General features: G+C 40.6%; 1 protein-coding gene across 2 annotated transcripts; it reads left to right on the top strand.

Moving 5' to 3' along the window:
• Nucleotides 1–3,880: 3,880 nt before the first annotated feature.
• On the top strand, nucleotides 3,881–17,999 carry LOC131959049 (NLR family CARD domain-containing protein 3-like). 2 transcript variants are annotated; one of them, XM_059324145.1, is made up of 11 exons: nucleotides 3,881–3,988; nucleotides 5,225–5,326; nucleotides 5,896–5,997; nucleotides 6,178–6,256; nucleotides 6,413–6,617; nucleotides 6,738–8,496; nucleotides 8,588–8,761; nucleotides 12,817–12,990; nucleotides 13,141–13,302; nucleotides 13,657–13,703; nucleotides 15,891–17,999. In XM_059324145.1, exons 1-11 carry the CDS (start codon nucleotides 3,948–3,950, stop codon nucleotides 16,427–16,429), a joined length of 3,384 nt encoding a protein of 1,127 aa, XP_059180128.1. In that variant the 5' UTR covers nucleotides 3,881–3,947; the 3' UTR covers nucleotides 16,430–17,999. The 2 variants fall into 2 exon arrangements, with proteins under 2 accessions (XP_059180128.1, XP_059180129.1); XM_059324146.1 differs by lacking the exons at nucleotides 3,881–3,988; nucleotides 5,225–5,326 and adding an exon at nucleotides 4,296–4,521 and having other exon boundaries at nucleotides 5,958–5,997.
• The last annotated feature ends 1,278 nt before the right edge of the window (nucleotides 18,000–19,277 follow it).

The raw sequence follows: 19,277 nt of genomic DNA, 5'->3' as shown, positions 1-19,277 counted from the left end.
TGCTCGCAAAGTTATTCACATTTTCTATTTATTTTTGGGTGTTTTTTTTTTTTTTTTGCTTTGTTTGATTGGAGAGACACAAAGATAGGACAGCGTCTGTGTACTTGGTTATAATGTGGTGAAAGTGTTCGTGTTGAGAATTAGATATATAGAGTGACAGTGATTGTTCTGAATAGTTGATTTCTGAAGATAATAATTGTTTCCACCAAGAAATGTCATCTACACTGTAACAGATTGCTGTAAGAAAACAGCCAAATTGTGACAGTAACATACTGTTTTCCATTAAAAAAGGTATTATACTGTAGAAAACAATGCATTCTGGGCAATATTTGTAGGTAGCTTGCCGTTTCCCATAATATATATATATATATATATATATATATATATATATATATACACACTACTGGTCAAAAGTTTTAGAACACCCCAATTTTTCCATTTTTTATTGAAATTCAAGCAGTTCAAGTCAAATGAACAGCTTGAAAGGGTACAAAGGTAAGTGGTGAACTGCCAGAGGTAAATAAAAAAAGGTAAGCTTAACCAAAACTGGAAAATAATGTACATTTCAGAATTATACAAGTAGGCCTTTTTCAGGGAACAAGAAGTGGGTTAACAACTTAACTCTATGGAGTCTTGGGCTATTTTGTCCATTTTTGAATTATTTTCATGTCTTTGTAAGTCATTTTGTGTCTTTTTTAAGTCATTTTGTGTCTTTTGGTGTCTTTTTTTGTCATTTTGTGTCTTTTTTTTGTGTCATTTTGTGTCTTTTTTTAGTCCTTTAGTTCAACATAAAATGTGATTTTGAATCTTTTTTTTATTTTCAAAACACTTTCATGCTCAATAAAGAATTTTAAATGTTGCAAATGTGCATTAATTTCAGAGTAGACTGAGACATTAAACTGCATCATTTTCAATTAAATTCTGGAAAAGTTGGTGTGTTCTAAAACTTTTGACCAGTAGTGTATATATATATATATATATATATATATGATATTTTCTAAGCTTCTTGTCCACATTTTAATGGCTGTATTTTACTTAACTAACTCATTCAGTATATGGTTTATTAAAATTACTGAGGTTACAGTGAAGACAGAGCTTAATTAATTGGCTTTCAGACAGTAATATGCTCTATTTACAAAAAATGACTGCATTGTATACTGCAACAATATTGCAACTAGCTTCAGCACTATACTGTGTTTTAGTCTACAGTAAAAATCATTGAAATGCAGGATTTTACTGTAATTCAGTATGTGGTTTTATCACAGTAACATACTGTAAAATAGATAACAGTAAGGGAAATGTAAAATTAACAGTAGAGTGCTGGCAACCCTGCTGCCAGTAATTTTTTTTAATTTACAAGACAATTGTTTACAGTGTAGCGAGTGTGTGTGTGTGTGTGTGTGTGTGTGTGTGTGTGTGTGTGTGTGTGTGTGTGTCTTGCTCATGGTACGAAGGTGTGCACCCTCGATTTTCAAGATTTTCCAGGATTCATTTTTCTAAATATCATTATTTACGTAGGACGTGTAGCAGCATTGCACTGTTTCCGATCGGACGCCTTTTAGGGGAGCTCCGCCCCCTTTTAGTGGAGCTCCGTCCCATTGTGTGAAAGGCCTACACCTGGTCAGTAACACAATTCACTCTGGATTTCCACCCTGACTCAAAAGACAAAAAAGACACAAAATGAGCAAAAAAAGAAACAAAAGACACAAAATATCTAAGAAAGACACGACAAAAGACCCATAATGAACAAAAAATAGACAAAAAGACTGAACAAAAGAGACAAAATGATCAAAAAAAGACACAAAATGACTAAAAATAGACACAAAATGCCTAAAAAATACACAAAATGACCAAAATTGTTACCCTAGACACACAAGACACAAATAAAATCGAGTCCCACTAGAATAAAAACCAGAGTTGATGACAGGTTGTCCATGAACGTGTCCATCCTGCCTGACGGAGACGGTTAACAGAGGCTGCAGACACACACTTACCTCTGGTCCAGGCTCGGCTGCGCTCGGCTCGGCTCGGCTGCGCTCGGCTCAGCTCGGCTGCTCTCGGCTCGGCTCGGCTGGGCTCGGCTCCGCTGAGCGAGAAGAACATACCCGGATGTATCATGACTTCTTTCTATCAACAAATAGTGTACATATGACTCTTCATAAACATTGGAGCCATTCCTAACAGGACACATGTCTTCTGAACATTTTGACACAACAATGACATTTTTCTGACGGACAAATCAGGAGAAAATTAACTTTGTTACAGACCTGTCTCTGTGTCAGCAACGAGCTCTCGCGAGACCTGACACCAGATACTGTTACCGTTACCCGAAGTCTCGCGGGAGTTGCTTCAAACCCGTTTCAGAACGTCCTCAGTAATTAATGTTCTTGGCGCTAAATGTGACTGTTAGTGTGTCAGTAACTTATGTTAGCAAAATAAATTATTAATAAATTATTCTTTACCTCCACAGTATTTCCAAACGAGTGGCGGGAGATGAGGCCACGCCCACTGAGGAGACAGGAAGTGACGCATTTTGTTGACAAGTTTCAGTTTAGTTTCACTTTGTCTCTTCGTGACGCAGCATAAGGTCTGTAAACTCTTTATAAACTCTTTAAACTCTATGAACTCTTTAAACTCTATGAACTCTTTATACGCGTTACCAAACAAACATTTAGTTTTAGCAAAGAGTAAAGTAGTCAGTGGTTTTAGTCTCAACAGTTTTTTTAGATAAACTCGCCACACCCGTCTTCAACAAACAAACATGGCGTCACCGTAACGCTGAAATCAAAGCTTCTCTTTTTTTTAAGATCATGATTTGGCATTTTACTGCTTTATTAGATAGTGACAGATAGAAAGGGGGAGACAGAGAGGAAGACATGCAGCAAAGGGACCTCAGGCCGGATTCGAACTATTAAATTAACTATATTAACTATAAAACTATATTATAGTTATATAAATATATATATATATATATATATATAATAAAATTATTAAACCACCATACATCAATATTTTTTTCAGATTTCCTCCCATAATTCTCTTTAACAACTTCAGACTTGTTCAAAACTATCAAACATTCATTCATTTTCAGAATTCTAACCCTTCATAAGTCAGTTTATATATTTTAATTTTTCCACAATTTCTTCCAAAAAAACACAAAAAATGAATTATTTCCCTTAGAATAAATAATAGGGAGCTGGGGTTTTGGTGGTGATTAAAGTCTTGGATATGTCAAAGATTAGCAACAAAATTGATTTGATTGCATTAGTATTTTAAGTCTGAAGTTGTTTAAGAGATTAATGAAGAAAAATCTGAAAAGAATATTAATGTATGGTGATTTAATAGCAGTTGTTGTGTGCGTGGCCTTTTTTGGCCACGAGGATCACCAGAGAGTAGTAAATGCACCAATGGAGTATAAAAGACATGTAAGGGTTAAAGACAAGGGAATTAAAAAAACTAAAAAGAAAAGGTCCTGCAAAAAACTCAAAGCTTCAAATGGTTTACAAACCACAGGGTGACGTCACCGTGACGACGTCCATTATTATACAGTCTGTGGTTTGTAATCAGAGATTCATCAAATAAAATCAGAGATTCATCAAATAAAATCAGAGATTCATCAAATAAAATCTTCAGTGTAAGTAACTTATCTGATCAACAACTTTCGTCTGTTCATTAATGTTTTAAGGTGGTTCAGCTGATTTATGTGCTTTAATATAACATTAGCTTCAATATAACGTTAGCTTTAATATAATGTTAGCTTTAATATAATGTTAGCTTTAGCTTATTCTAAAATTGTCTGATCACAGGGGACACGGGAACATGGAGGACGAAGGAGGACACATGGCACAATATGTGAACTTTATTTCTTTCTTTCTTTCAGGTGCTATCAGAGACCAGACTGTCCTGGACCTGGACCCGGACCTGGGTCCATAAAGACTGACAGGTCAATGGATTATCCTGAGAAGGTCAAAGATGGATGCTCAACAGGGTAATTAAAACAGTAAAGATGAAGATAGACTTCAGACTGTATTGTCCCGGAGGGAGATTTGTGTTCACAGCCCGTACAGAAGAAGACTCAGATCTGACACATACCAAACACAGCAACATACAGTTAATGACAGAACACCGAGTCTCTGACTACATACCAAATACCAAAGCAGCATTTCAGCAAGGCAGTCTGTGAAGTGTGTCACTAGCAGAGTGGACAAAACTCCTTCTTAAGCGAGCTCGCTTCCATTTTAAAGTCAGAGAAACATAAAAATAGACAGCGTCACTATTCACACTTGTTAAGTGTGTGAAGTTGGAGAAGTCAGAACGTCACAAACATAACTTCTCATCTGCAAACTGCACTGGATCCAGCTTTAACAGAAGCACTGAAACGTGTTTGAATTAAATAATGAATTAATCAGACAGAACTTAAATCTACCAAGATACAAATATAAAGTGTACAGCAGGTGAATGAAACCACTGACTAACCTGAACCCAGCTGTGTGTCCATGAAGAGTGACAGATCTATGGATCGTCCTCTATTCTTCAAAGACGGACGCCCCCCACTAGAAGGTGAGGATTTCAAAACCAAGCGACATGTTTTTATCGGACCAGATCCAACTCACCACAGCTCTGCTACTCTCTTTACATTACATGTCATTTAGCTGACACTTTTGTCCAAAGCGACTTACAATAAGTGCATTCAACCTGAAGGTACAAGCCTTAGACCACAGGAATCAAGAGAGTGCATAACTTTTAAGAGCCAACTGTAACTGCTACAGGTGTGCTAAGTGTTTCGCAATGTGCTAAAGAAGAAGAACTTTTTCTGTCCAAGACATACGGCGGCAGATCTGATGATGCGATCACAAAATCAATCATCGATCTTTGGCCTAGAGTGCTCTGGTACCAAGTAAACTTATAGCAACTCTTTGCTTGAACATAATGTTTGTTATAGCCTTGTGATATGCAGTAGCATAGAGCTGACCCTCTTGTTCCCTTGGGAGAACTCCAACAGTATGAGGATGCCCACACCCACCGGGTGCCTCACACCCTCGGCAACTCCGACAAAAGAGAGACCAGCCCCTCTCCAGGAGTTTGGTTCTGGAGCCTGTTTTTCCATGTGTGGTAGTTTCATCCCTGCCCCAGGCAGAGGTTTTTACAGGTTTGTCTGGTTGGTGGTGCCAACTTGCTATTATTTATATTGTTATTTATTCTATTTATCTTGTGTGTCTATCAGGAGGAAGCTGGAAGAACCTGAACCCAGCTGTGTGTCCATGAAGAGTGACAGATCAATGGATCCTCCTCTATTCTTCAAAGATGGACACCACTCCACCAGAAGGTGAAGATTTCAAAACCAAACGATGTGTTTTTATCGGACCTGATCCGACTCACCACAGCTCTGCTACTCTCTTTACATTACATGTGATTTAGCTGACACTTTTGTCCAAAGCGACTTACAATAAGTGCATTCAACCTGAAGGTACAAGCCTGAGACCACAGGAATGAAGAGAGTGCATAACTTTTAAGAGCCAACTGTAACCGCTACAGGAGTGCTATGTAAGTGTTTCGCAATGTGCTAAAGAAGAAGGGCTTTTTTTGTCCAAGACATATGGCCGCAGATCTGATGATACGATCACAAAATCAATCATCAATCTTTGGCCTAGAGTGCTCCGGTACCAACTAAACTTATAGCAACTCTTTGCTTGAACATAGTGTTTGTTATAGCCTTGTGATATGCAGTAGCATAGAGCTGACCCTCTTGTTCCCTTGGGAGAACTCCAACAGTATGAGGATGTCCACACCCACCGGGTGCCTCTCACCCTCAGCAACTTTTTTGTCTGGTTGCTGGTGCCAACTTGCTATTATTTTTTATTATTATTTATTCTATTTATCTTGTGTTTCTATCAGGAGGAAGCCGAAAGAACCTGAACCCAGCGGTGTGTCCATGAAGAGTGACAGATCTATGGCTCCTCCTCTATTCTTCAAAGACGGACACCGCTCCACTAGAAGGTGAGGATCATTCCACGTTACTGTGACGTCCCAGGTTTAATTCTGACCTTGGGACAACTGTTACATTGTGTCATACCCCTCTCTCTCTCTCTCTCTCTCTCTCTCTTTCTCTGACCTCCCTTCTTCAAGTACCTCCATATAATTCAGAACGTGAGCTGATTTTTTATGATTCCTCCACAGAGTGGACAAGCAGAGCTCAGAGGTTCCCGATGGTCAGTCTGCCCAGCAGCATCAGACAGACCTGGACTCCATATTTCTGGTCTGTACAAGTACAGCAACTTATGTATCATTTTTTCTGTTCATAATCATCTCCATGTTGCTGTTCATAGACCAGTTGAGCATCCGTCAGTCCAACAGGATGTTTGGTTCCATGATTCTAGTTTGACAGGTTAATTATTATAACACTGTTTTCCAGCTGCTGGAGGAGAACATCAGCATTTTTGTGAAGACTGAGCTGAAGAAGATCCAGAAGGTTCTGAGTCCAGATTACCAAGAATCCTCTGACACTCAGAGGGAGGATGAAGAGCAGATGAGGAGCGGCAGAGAGGCCTTTCTGAAGATCACACTGCACTTCCTGAGGACAATGGAGCAGAAGGATCTGGCTGACTGTCTGCAGAGAAGTAAGACCACCTCTCTAAAGATTATTATGCTGGATAAATGGGACTCTTACTGATGATTCAGAAATAGATTTAAACAAAAACAATGTATTCATTGATCATATTTGTTGTTTGTTCAATCAGGAAGTTATTCTGGAGTTTGTCAGCGTAATCTGAAGTCTAACCTTCAGAAGAAGTTCAAGTGTGTGTTTGAGGGGATCTCTAAAGCAGGAAAGCAGACCCTTCTGAATCAGATCTACACAGAGCTCTACATCTCAGAGGGAGGGACTGCAGAGGTCAATAAGGAACATGAAGTCAGACAGATTGAAACAGCATCCAGGAAACCAGACAGACCAGAAACAACAATCAGACAAGAAGACATCTTTGAAGCCCCACCTGGAAGAGATGAACCAATCAGAACAGTGCTGACAAAGGGAGTGGCTGGCATTGGGAAAACGGTCTTAACACAGAAGTTCACTCTGGACTGGGCTGAAGACAAAACCAACCAGGACATCCACTTCATATTTCCATTCACTTTCAGAGAGCTGAATGTGCTGAAAGAGAAAAAGTTTAGCTTGGTGGAACTTGTTGATCACTTCTTTCCTGAAATCAAAGAAGCAGGAATCTGCAGGTTTGAAGAGTTCCACGTTGTGTTGATCTTTGACGGTCTGGATGAGTGTCGACTTCCTCTGGACTTCCACAACACTGAGATCCTGACTGATGTCACAGAGTCCACCTCAGTGGATGTGCTGCTGATAAACCTCATCAGGGGGAAACTGCTTCCCTCTGCTCGCCTCTGGATAACCACACGACCTGCAGCAGCCAGTCAGATCCCTGCTGGCTGTGTTGACATGGTGACAGAGGTCAGAGGGTTCACTGACCCACAGAAGAAGGAGTACTTCAGGAAGAGATTCAAAGATAGGAAGCAGGCCAGCAGAATCATCTCCCACATCAAGAAATCACGAAGCCTCCACATCATGTGCCACATCCCAGTCTTCTGCTGGATCTCTGCTACAGTTCTGGATCTGTTGAAAACCAGAGAAGGAGGAGAACTGCCCAAGACCCTGACTGAGATGTACATCCACTTCCTGGTGGTTCAGTCCAAAGTGAAGAATATCAAATATGATGGAGGAGCTGAGACAGATCCACAGTGGAGTCCAGAGAGCAGGAAGATGATTGAGTCTCTGGGAAAACTGGCTTTTGATCAGCTGCAGAAAGGAAACCTGATCTTCTATGACTCAGACCTGACAGAGTGTGGCATCGATATCACAGCAGCCTCAGTGTACTCAGGAGTGTTCACACAGGTCTTTAGAGAGGAGAGAGGACTGTACCAGGACAGGGTGTTCTGCTTCGTCCATCTGAGTGTTCATGAGTTTCTGGCTGCTCTTCATGTTCATCTGACCTTCATCAAGTCTGGAGTCAATCTGATGGCAGAGGAACCAACAGAGTGTCTCTACCAGAGTGCTGTGGACAAGGCCTTACAGAGTCCAAATGGACACCTGGACTTGTTCCTTCGCTTCCTCCTGGGTCTTTCTCTGGAGACCAATCAGAATCTCCTACGAGGTCTGCTGACACTGACAGGAAGTAGCTCACAGACCAATCAGGAAACAGTCCAGTACATCAAGAAGAAGATCAGTGAGGATCTGTCTCCAGAGAGAAGCATCAACCTGTTCCACTGTCTGAATGAACTGAATGATCGTTCTCTAGTGAAGAAGATCCAAAAGTCCCTGAGATCAGGACGTCTCTCCTCAGATGAACTGTCTCCTGCTCAGTGGTCAGCTCTGGTCTTCATCTTACTGTCATCAGAAACAAATCTGGACGTGTTTGACCTGAAGAAATACTCTGCTTCAGAGGAGGCTCTTCTGAGGCTGCTGCCAGTGGTCAAAGCCTCCAACAAAGCTCTGTGAGTACAGAAGTCGTTGGATTCATGTGCCTTAACTTTAATACTTTGCTCTCTTTTTAACTTACACCTTTCTTTGTTATTGTGTCTTCAGTCTCAGTGGCTGTAACCTGTCAGAGAGAAGCTGTGAAGCTCTGTCCTCAGTCCTCAGCTCCCAGTCCTCCAGTCTGAGAGAGCTGGACCTGTGTAACAACGACCTGCAGGATTCAGGAGTGGAGCGGCTGTGTCCTGGACTGGAGAGTCCACATTGTAAACTGGGAACTCTCAGGTCAGATCATTAGTTTGTCTTAAATTATATGAAATGTTTCTTCAAACTTTCAGCTCCATGCAGAGTGTCACAAAGAAGACAACCTTTAAATCCCCAGTGTTGATACAAACACACACACACACACACACACACACACACACACACACACAGCAAACATTTTGTTTTCTTTAAAAAATGTTTTTTTTTCATGGAGAGGGTCCAGGAGAAACAGAAAAAAGAGAAAAGTGCTACATAGCCCACTACAAAGAATATTTACACTTTTATTATAAGTGTAAATATAAGTTTACACTTATATAAAATTAAGATGAGAGAAGCTGTTTGGGTTAGAAAGTGTAGCCAGGAAGCTACTCTCTGAATGTTATTTATATTTATATATATACATATATATATATATATATATATATATATCAATTTTCTGAACCCCTTTTTGACCAGAAAGTTCTTGGAACTATGAAACCAGATAAAATAATTCAGGAACTAAACTCAAAAAGTACCTTTTGTGTGTCCCTGGTTGTGTTTCAACCGCAGCGGAAGAACATGTTTTTGTTTCTCTTTGCATTTATTCTACAATTCTACAATGTCATTCAGCCAACTTTTATCCAAAGCGACGTACATTTGAGAGTTAATACAACACAAACAAAGATGAAGTCAAGAAACAACATGTGAGTCAGTGCCGTGGGTTAAATTGAGTCCATTAGGATGTGGAAGGAAGTGCTTTTAGGTAGTTGTGAGCGGACAGTGCCAACAGTAGTGTGCGGAAGGGTTTGTGGACCTGAACAAAGGAGTTTAGATCAGCAGGAGCTGTGCTGCTGTCTGTAAACAGATACAAGGAGCTGAGACCAGGAGCCAGAGAGAGAGATGAGGAGTGGCATGTGCTCTCCTGTGCTGGTTAAGGACCAGACAGATCATCTGCAGAGGCTTGGTGGTGCAGCAGGAAGACCTGCCAGTAGAGAGTTGCAGTAGTCTAAATGTGATAACACGAGGGCAAGAACCAGGAGTTGTTGTGTGGATTGTTCGGTCAGGTAGGGTCTGATCTTCCTGATGTTGTACAGGGAGAATCGACATGATTGGGCAATTGTGGCCACAGGAACCTTAAAGGTCAGCTGGTCATCAGTCACAACACCCATGTTCCGTGCAGAGCGTGTGTGACGAGTTGCATGGATCCAAGCTGAATATTAACCCTTAAAGACCGAGACCATTTTGGGGGCGCCTGACTGACCTGTATTGATTTTGTAATTCTGACCTTATTTTAGCACTCATCAGCATTAAATGTCATACATCATTGTTTTCAGCAGAACCTGAGTGTTACTTACTGTGAACTCAAACGGAACCTCAGGAAGTTTTTTTTTCCTTTAGAAATGTGTAGTAAGATGTTTTACTCGTCCCAAAAAAATTTTTTGTCTTGATCTAACATTTCCTTAGCAAGTAACTGCCATTTATACTTTATTTATTAAACAGGTAGATGTGTCCAAAAAAGTTCTGAAATTATTATATTATTATATATTACTATGTTATGTCATAAATGAGGCACTGAACCAAAATTACCTTTTTTCAGATAAATATTTTATCATTTGATAATGAACAACAAATGCAAACATTTTACAAATAGTGGAAACCATCTTCACCAACTACATACAAATATAAAGAAACCCATCGAATGCAAAAGTGTAACAAAATCCAAACAGTGTAAGTGACTTCTAAAAAACAAAATGAGAATAAATGTATCTGTGCAAATGAACAAGGGGCAAATGATATTCACAAAATATACACAAAATGAGAAATATATTATTGAATGCAAATATATTCTATGTACGAATTTGGAAAAGTGCAAATGAACAAACAATGCAAATGATCTGAGTGCATAGAACATAGTTCAAATAACCTTCACAAACTATATAAAAATTATGATCGTATACATATTAGCAATTGTAGTCCTGTAGTTTTTATAGGCCAACTTGTGCACCAACTTGGGACCCGGTGCTCCAAGACTGGACCCTCCTCCGTGTCTGCAGGACGAATGCTGATAGGGACCATGGACTCATTCTGATTTACCTGAATAAAAATAAGATGATGAAGAAAATATGCATAAATAAATTAGTATGTATTTATTTTAATTCCTGCATTCATTTCCGCAGTGGGTTTATAAACCTACCCTACATTCGCACATAGAGAAACACAGTTTTATATCAGATCAACACATACTCCTCCTGCAAACATTATTATGGTAATGTTTTGTTATGTTAGTATGCTAGCTGATTTTATGGTATCCACAACGGAATTCTTATGCAGTTTATCTAATATAAACAACCCTATGACAAACTGCATAAAAGGCAAGTCTGATAAATCAATACACAAAACAGTTTACTTGCAACGTTTTTATTATTATTGACAAGAAATGCTCACGTCACATTGTGAGCTTTGCTTGTATGCAGCAAGATTTTACTAGACTTATAATCATAGTAAGGCTACCTAAAACTCGAGGGGCAAATTATAAGCGTTTAGAAAAGACATAGCAAGCAATAAAATAAAACTGTACAGTAAATAATAGGCTGCGTTACTGACCGTTTGTCTTCAAACGGACTGTGACTTTCGCTGTATTCCTCCATGCTACAACAGGTATCAGCGTCAGACTCCGGTTACTCCGGTGACGCCTCTGCTCCGTCGTCTGCGCCTAACAACTAATTTTAAAGAAAATGTTTTAACGAAGCCGGTCTATTGAAATTTCCAAAAACACACATAGATTGGTGGAGTATGTGCCCGGGACATTTCAATTTTTGACAAATCGAGAAACGGGGTGGGACTTAACTCACATAACATCTGTATGGTTCAGAGGATGAAACTACGTGGCTTTCTTGACTAATCAATGCTGCAGAATATGATGGTGTAACCGCTAGTGGTCGACCGATACGTTTTTTTAAGGCAGATGCCGATACCGATTATTTTGACATCAGTCTTAACCGATCCCCGATATGTGCTGCCGATTTTTTGGGGCAGATTCTTGAAGCCGATTCTTTTCGCACACAACACCCCTCCTCTGCTCCCTCCACTGGCTACCGGTGGCTGCGCGGATACGCTTCAAGACTCTAGCTCTGGCGTACTCCGCTGCTAATGGCTCAGGTCCTACTTACATCCAGGACCTTGTCAAACTCTACACCCCTGCCCGTCCTCTCCGCTCTGCATCAGCCAAACAGCTGGCGACTCCCACCTTGCGTGGGTCAACTCGCCTCAAAACCTCCTCCAGACTTTTCTCTGTCTTGGCTCCCAAATGGTGGAACGAGCTCCCCACCGACATCAGGACCTCAGACAGCCTGTACATCTTCCGCCGCAGGCTCAAGACCTATCTCTTCCAACCATACCTCGGTTAAGTCATGGTCACCTAACATATATTGGAGAAAAAAAATTTGCTTCCTTTTTTTTCTCTTCTTCTTTTCTTCTTTAACATATAGCACTCCTGTAGCAATGACAGTTGGCTCTTAAAGTGATGTACTTACTTGATTCCTGTGGTCTATGTCTAGTACCATCAGGTTGAATGCACTTATTGTAAGTCGCTTTGGACAAAAGCATCAGCTAAATGACATGTAATGTAATGTAATGTAAAAAAGCCGATATTGCCTTTTCTCCCTCCATTTATCCAATCCCCTTTTACCATTTACATGATAAAAATGACACAATGATCACAAATGTTACACAAGTCTCAATTTAAACAAAAAAAGAGACATTAATTAACAAAACAAAACAAAACAAAACATATTAACAGTTGGATAGCAAACAAGCATACATCTCAGTGTAAGTAGATCCTCTGTCTTCTGCTGGCCACGTGAAGAATAGTCACTGCATGGCCATCCCTTGACAGTCTGCCTGACCCTCACTGGTCAAAGCCGGCCTCTCACGATACAGATACCAGATATCCGGTTCAACTCTTCCAGATCACAAACACCAGAGACTCTTGCCAAGTCCAGAGTGTAACAGGGCCGCCACACACCTGTTGCACGGATAAATTACTTAACATTTAACAGTACTGATGCTTCTCTTCTTGTTGGTTGATGTGTCCTCAGGCTGAGTGTCTGTAACCTGTCAGAGAGAAGCTGTGGAGCTCTGTCCTCAGTCCTCAGCTCCCAGTCCTCCAGTCTGAGAGAGCTGGACCTGAGTAACAACGACCTGCAGGATTCAGGAGTGAAGAGGCTGTCTCCTGGACTGGAGAGTCCACATTGTAAACTGGGAACTCTCAGGTCAGGATTCAGCATTTTGTTCAGCACATGTATATTATTAATTAATGGATATTATTGATGGATAAACTTGTGATGTGAATATGTTTTTAGTTTCTTTCTCTTTCCATCAGCATGTTGTTGTTGTTCATATTTCTCTCTCTGTGTGTTCAGTCTTTCCGGCTGTCTGGTCTCAGAGGACGGCTGTGCTTCTCTGGCCTCAACTCTGAGATCCAACCCTTCCCACCTGAGAGTCCTGGACCTGAGCTACAACCATCCAGGAAGCTCAGGACAGAAGCTGCTGGAGGATCCACGCTGCAGACTGGACACTCTCAGGTAGGACAGACAGACTGGACACTCTCAGGTAGGACAGACAGAGGGGACACTCTCAGGTAGGATAGAAAGACTGGACACTCTCAAGTAGGACAGACAGAGGGATCACTTTCAGGTAGAATAGACAGACTGGACACTCTCAGGTGGGACAGACAGAGGGGACACTCTCAGGTAGGACAGACAGAGGGGACAATGTCAGGTAAGACAGAGGGGACACTGTCAGGTAGGATAGACAGAGGGGACTCTGCCAGGTAGGACAGACGGAGGGGACACTGCCAGGTAGGATAGAGAGACAGGGGACACTGTCAGACAGTAATATAATTATAAATGTAGAGAATAACGGCATCCTCCTTTCAGGGCGGAGCCTGCTGGAGTCCACTGGATGACATCAGGTCTGAGGAAGTGTAAGTGTGTTTATACATCACAACACATACACAGGAGATCTGTAGGGGACAGGAGATCTCTAGGGGACAGCAGATCTATACGAGACAGGAGATCAGTAGGGGAGAGGACATCTATATGGGACAGGAGATCTATAGGGGACAGGAGATCAGTAGGGGACAGGAGATCTCTAGGGGACAGCAGATCTATAGGAGACAGGAGATCTATAGGGGACAGGAGATCTATAGGGGACAGGAGATCTGTAGGGGACAGGAGATCTATAGGGGACAGGAGATCTGTAGTGGGCAAGAGATCTATAGGAGACAGGAGATCTATATGGGACATGAGATCTATAGGGGACAGGAAATCTGTAGGAGACAGGAGATCTGTAGGGGAGAGGAGATCTATATGGGACAGGAGATCTATAGGGGACAGGAGATCTATAGGGGACAGGAGATCTGCAGGGGACAGGAGATCTATACAGGGTTCGTACGGTCATGAAAAACCTTGAAAAGTTATGGAAATTGAAAATTTAATTTCTAGGTCCTTGAAAAGTTATTGAAAAATAAAATCCTCTGTAAGGTCTTGGAAAAGTCATTGAAATATTGCTGGATAATATTTAGAATGTGTAAAATAGGCCTATTAAAAATAATATAATAATCCCTATACTGTAGTTTTAGGAGTATGTTTGTTACCTTTAATTGTCGGTGCCAGCTATTTTTTAGAACGGCGGAGCAGAGCCGTGGGCTGCTCAGAGCTATGTTACGGAGGCTAATTGTATTTCTTGGTTTCCCTCATTAAACTCATCAAATACACAATCCCATAACGCCAAAACGCTCTGGTGGACAAGTTGTGACCTGCACATTCATCACGCTATGAGATAATAACAGAACGTTACCAGACGGAGTTGTTTTAGAGGTAAATTCATGTAAAACTGCTGATGCGTGTTGCCTTCAGGGACAGTTCGGTATTCCAGCAAGCGGTCTCTGCATTTGAATGTTATTTTTATTTGTGAAGTAGATCGCACTGCCAAAGAAAAGAGAGCACTTTCGATCGTAGCTTAATCGCCTAGCAACAGATTCGACCGTGATCCATGATCACATACGCGACGGATTCAACACGGGAGACGCAACTATGGCCGCCGTCACTAACTGTGCACAACATCAGCAGCTGATCATAAACAAAGCAGCATGGCTAATTATAATAATAAACATAGTGATGGTGAATTAACCGCCATCACTAACTGTTCACAGAGTGTCTGGTGCTTGTTGTAAACAAACAGAGATCGCTAAGTGAACACCTCCTGCAGCAGCAGCACATACACACTGTACTGCTACAGAGCTAACTGTTAGCCTGTTAGCACATACACACTGTACTGCTACAGAGCTAACTGTTAGCCTGTTAGCACATACACACTGTACTGCTACAGAGCTAACTGTTAGCCTGTTAGCACATACACACTGTACTGCTACAGAGCTAACTGTTAGCCTGTTATCACATACACACTGTACTGCTACAGAGCTAACTGTTAGCCTGTTAGCACATACACACTGTACTGCTACAGAGATAACTGTTAGCCTGTTAGCACATACACACTGTACTGCTACAGAGCTAACTGTTAGCCTGTTATCACATACACACGGTACTGCTACAGAGCTAACTGTTAGCACATACACACTGTACTGCTACAGAGCTAACTGTTAGCCTGTTAGCTATTAACGGCCCGTGGCTCGTTAGCAAACAAAAGGAAACTGAGAGAAGCTGTGAAGGTCCTCTCAGCAGTCAGAAGATATAAAAGGTTTATTTGAAATAATTAGGAAAATAAAAATATCTAATGAAAAGTTTTGTGGATGCTTGATTATTTGAGAGAGTAAAGACAAGCTTTGCAAAAAAAAAATTGAAAAGACAAAAAAAAAATGCAATAGATACAATAGAACAGCTGTTTAAAGTCCTCCTCCTGTAAAACAGTATTGTTTGTGCATTGAAATGTGATGGCTGCATTTGGTTCTGAATTCTACGAACCCTGTCTATAGGGGACAGGAGATCTGTAGGGGACAGGAGATCTATAGGGGACAGGAGATCTATAGGGGACAGGAGGTGTCTCATCGTGTCCCATCAGTTGCTGCTGAATGTTTGATGGATAATATCAGCGTGATGTTGCTCTGCTGTCATCAGGTTCTAACTGCTGCTTTTCTTTTTCTCTCCATCAGATCGTTGTGAACTCACAGTCGACACAAACACAGTCAGCAGGAACATCAGACTGTCTGACAACAACAGGACGCTGACATATGTGAGAATGGAGGAGGATCAGCCGTACCCTGATCATCCAGACAGGTTTGACTGTCCTCAGCTGCTGTGTAGAGATGGTCTGACTGGTCGCTGTTACTGGGAGGTCGAGTGGAGTGGAGATGTTGATGTATCAGTGAGTTACAGAGGAATCAGACGGAGAGGAGACAGTGATGACTGTTGGTTTGGATGTAATGATCAGTCCTGGAGTCTGAGGGTCTCTGATGGTGTTCACACTGGCAGGCACAATGATAGAGAAACATCCTTCTCCAAAAGCATCAGACTCTTCCTCAACCCCCCCTCTGGTAGAGTAGGAGTGTATGTGGACTGTCCTGCTGGCATTCTGTCCTTCTACAGAGTCTCCTCTGGCTCTCTGATCCACATCCAGACCATCAACACCACATTCACTGAACCTCTTTATCCTGGCTTTGGGTTTCTGTCTGGTTCCTCAGTGTCTCTGTGAGAGGACAGACTGTCTCCCCCTCTCCTCTCTGCTCTGTGTAAACAGCCTCTCCTGTCCTCTCCTCTCTGCTCTGTGTAAACAGCCTCTCCTGTCCTCTCCTCTCTGCTCTGTGTAAACAGCCTCTCCTGTCCTCTCCTCTCTGCTCTGTGTAAACAGCCTCTCCTGTCCTCTCCTCTCAGCTCTGTGTAAACAGCCTCTCCTGTCCTCTCCTCTCTGCTCTGTGTAAACAGCCTCTCCTGTCCTCTCCTCTCTGCTCTGTGTAAACAGCCTCTCCTGTCCTCTCCTCTCTGCTCTGTGTAAACAGCCTCTCCCGTCCTCTCCTCTCTGTTCTGTGTAAACAGCCTCTCCTGTCCTCTCCTCTCTGCTCTGTGTAAACAGCCTCTCCTGTCCTCTCCCCTCTGCTCTGTGTAAACAGCCTCTCCTGTCCTCTCCTCTCTGCTCTGTGTAAACAGCCTCTCCTGTCCTCTCCCCTCTGCTCTGTGTAAACAGCCTCTCCTGTCCTCTCCTCTCTGCTCTGTGTAAACAGCCTCTCCTGTCCTCTCCTCTCTGCTCTGTGTAAACAGCCTCTCCTGTCCTCTCCTCTCTGCTCACAGAGATTTTCTCACAGATTTTCAGTGAATATTTGTGACAGTCAGTCAAGACAGACAGTTTTCTGATATTTTACAGTTTTTGTTTATATTTTAGGGGAGAAAATCTTCCTTCCATTTCCCAGATGTTTTATTGATAAAACTAATCCTCTTGTATTATAACTTCACATATTTTACCTGTTTTCTACTCGGTAGATTTTCATTCTTTTTATTATTATTTTTTAAATGAATACTATTACTGATGTATAGTTGATTTCATGTATTTAGTTACTTTCCAAATGTTGCAGCTGGTAAAATAATGTAATGCCTCTATAAACTTCTGCTAGATTAACCTGTAATAATAACTATTGACTATATTTAGTTTGACTAATCTGTAAAGTAACTGAAGCTGCCAGATAAATGTAATGGAGTATTAAATACTGTGACTACAGGAGAGTAAATGTACTCAGTTACTTTGCTGCTCTAATAAAAAACACAATAACATTAAACTGTCAAACTGAATAAAAACTTGTTTTATTGGAATCTCAATATTTTCACATATTTCAGATTTCCTGCTGAATAAATGTTCAGATCAAACTGTTGTAAAACTGTTGTAAAATGTTCAAATATTAACTCGAAAATACAGTGAAAGGGTCAAAGTTATGAGACCAAACCCCTAAATGTCCTTTTTTAATCTATATAACGTTATATATAACTTTATTGACACGTTGCCTTGTTAGTGACCTGTCAATCAAAGGTAGCCCCGCCCCAAATCATACGATTCTTTATCTTCTATTTTCTTCTAAATGGGGCCATTATTTACACTATTAACATCAGATTGTCTTGAAGAAGATTTTTTACTAGTGATTGAGACCATAGTGTTTTCTCTCATTTTGCCTTGAAATGAATGGACAGAAATGTTTTTGCAGCCAAACTTTTTATTATTTCATCATATAAATCTATTATTATCTTTTGTATTCGTAGTAGCTAGTGTTGGGACAACGTGAAGCATTTCCTTTATGTTTTGACCCCACTAGATGGAGGTCTTGGCTTTAAAAAAAAAAAAAGTCTTCAACAATGGTGATTGAGTGTGTTTTCAGCCCTTTGTTGAACAAAGAGCGCCATCTCTTGGGCTCCGTAAATAAAGAAAATGCTTCATGAAGCTTCGTTGTCCCAACACTATGAAATAGTGTGGTTAATAAATAATGACAGCTTTACTGACACATATATTCCAATTTAATTTGTTTGACATAAAATGAACATAAACTGTCACTTGGCTTGGCTCTTAATATTATTACATTTTACTCATATTTTGCCTTAAAATCACAGGAGAAGCAGTATTATTTGTTGGATATTGCACTGTTCCATACTGTGAGCTTGGATTAATTGTGCTTCATGTGAGTCCAGACTGTGATGTTGTTCTGTGATGTAGCACTCTGACTCTCATTCTTCTCTACTTTTTATGGCGTTTCTGACTTTCCTCCGGCTTTATGAGTCCTGAAATGGCCCATCTGCTCCTCCGTCAGGTGTCCTTTATGTCTCTCTGCACCGACTTTGTCCGTCAAAAAAATGATTGCATGTGTCTTGTTTGTCCGTGTTTCAGTCACAAGTCAGGTGATGAATGTGTGTCAGTCCTGTCTCGCTCCTCTCGGAAAGTTTGTGTGAAAATTTACAGTGAAGACACAACCGACTTGTTCTCCAACACATTGTTCATTCAATATGTCGCCTCTGAGTGATGGACAGACATTAATGTCTCTCTGCTTCTATGAAATAAAACGATGAAACCACCTCGTCCAAGAATTATAATTCATTCTCGGGTGAAGGTGACATTAAAATCTCACCATTTTCCTTTTTTTTTCTCCAACTCTTTTTATTGATTTTCCTCATTTTGAACATAAAACATATCAGTCACAACAGACACCAAACACATTTACAAGTACACGTTTACATAAAAAGGTCATTTAAGTTGTATTCATTTATGTATCTCATAATGAAAAGTAGAGAGATGTAGGAGAAAAAATTAATAAAAAAAGATTATACCTATATATACATGTACCCAAACATGTATACATATAAAAAACATAAAAAATAAGCAGAGACAGGAATAAAAATAAATAAAAAAATAACATAAAAGTCCTTTCCTTCTATTAAGAGCACTTCTATTCTGTAGTCATTTCATTTTACTTAATACATTTGATAAAATGTATTAAATATAAATGCGTCCTTGATTTTGAGGCAGTTGTTTAAGTAACTTTAATATAAAAATGTTTGAAATGGAATCT

The sequence above is a fragment of the Centropristis striata genome, chromosome 21 (assembly GCF_030273125.1).
Source record: "Centropristis striata isolate RG_2023a ecotype Rhode Island chromosome 21, C.striata_1.0, whole genome shotgun sequence".
In the NCBI taxonomy this organism is placed as follows: Eukaryota; Metazoa; Chordata; class Actinopteri; order Perciformes; family Serranidae; genus Centropristis; species Centropristis striata.
The sequence above is the reverse complement of the archived record's forward strand: the minus strand, read 5'-3'. Positions and strand labels throughout refer to the sequence as shown.

What these genes read in the sequence shown, in the direction of transcription:
- LOC131959049 (XM_059324145.1), top strand. Translation starts at nt 3,948, where the DNA reads ATGGATTATCCTGAGAAGGTCAAAGATGGATGCTCAACAGG. An exon ending in AAAGATGGATGCTCAACAGG is followed by an intron (nt 3,989 to 5,224) that starts GTAATTAAAACA and finishes TGTGTCTATCAG; the next exon opens with GAGGAAGCTGGAAGAACCTG. An exon ending in TGCAGACTGGACACTCTCAG is followed by an intron (nt 13,303 to 13,656) that starts GTAGGACAGACA and finishes TCCTCCTTTCAG; the next exon opens with GGCGGAGCCTGCTGGAGTCC.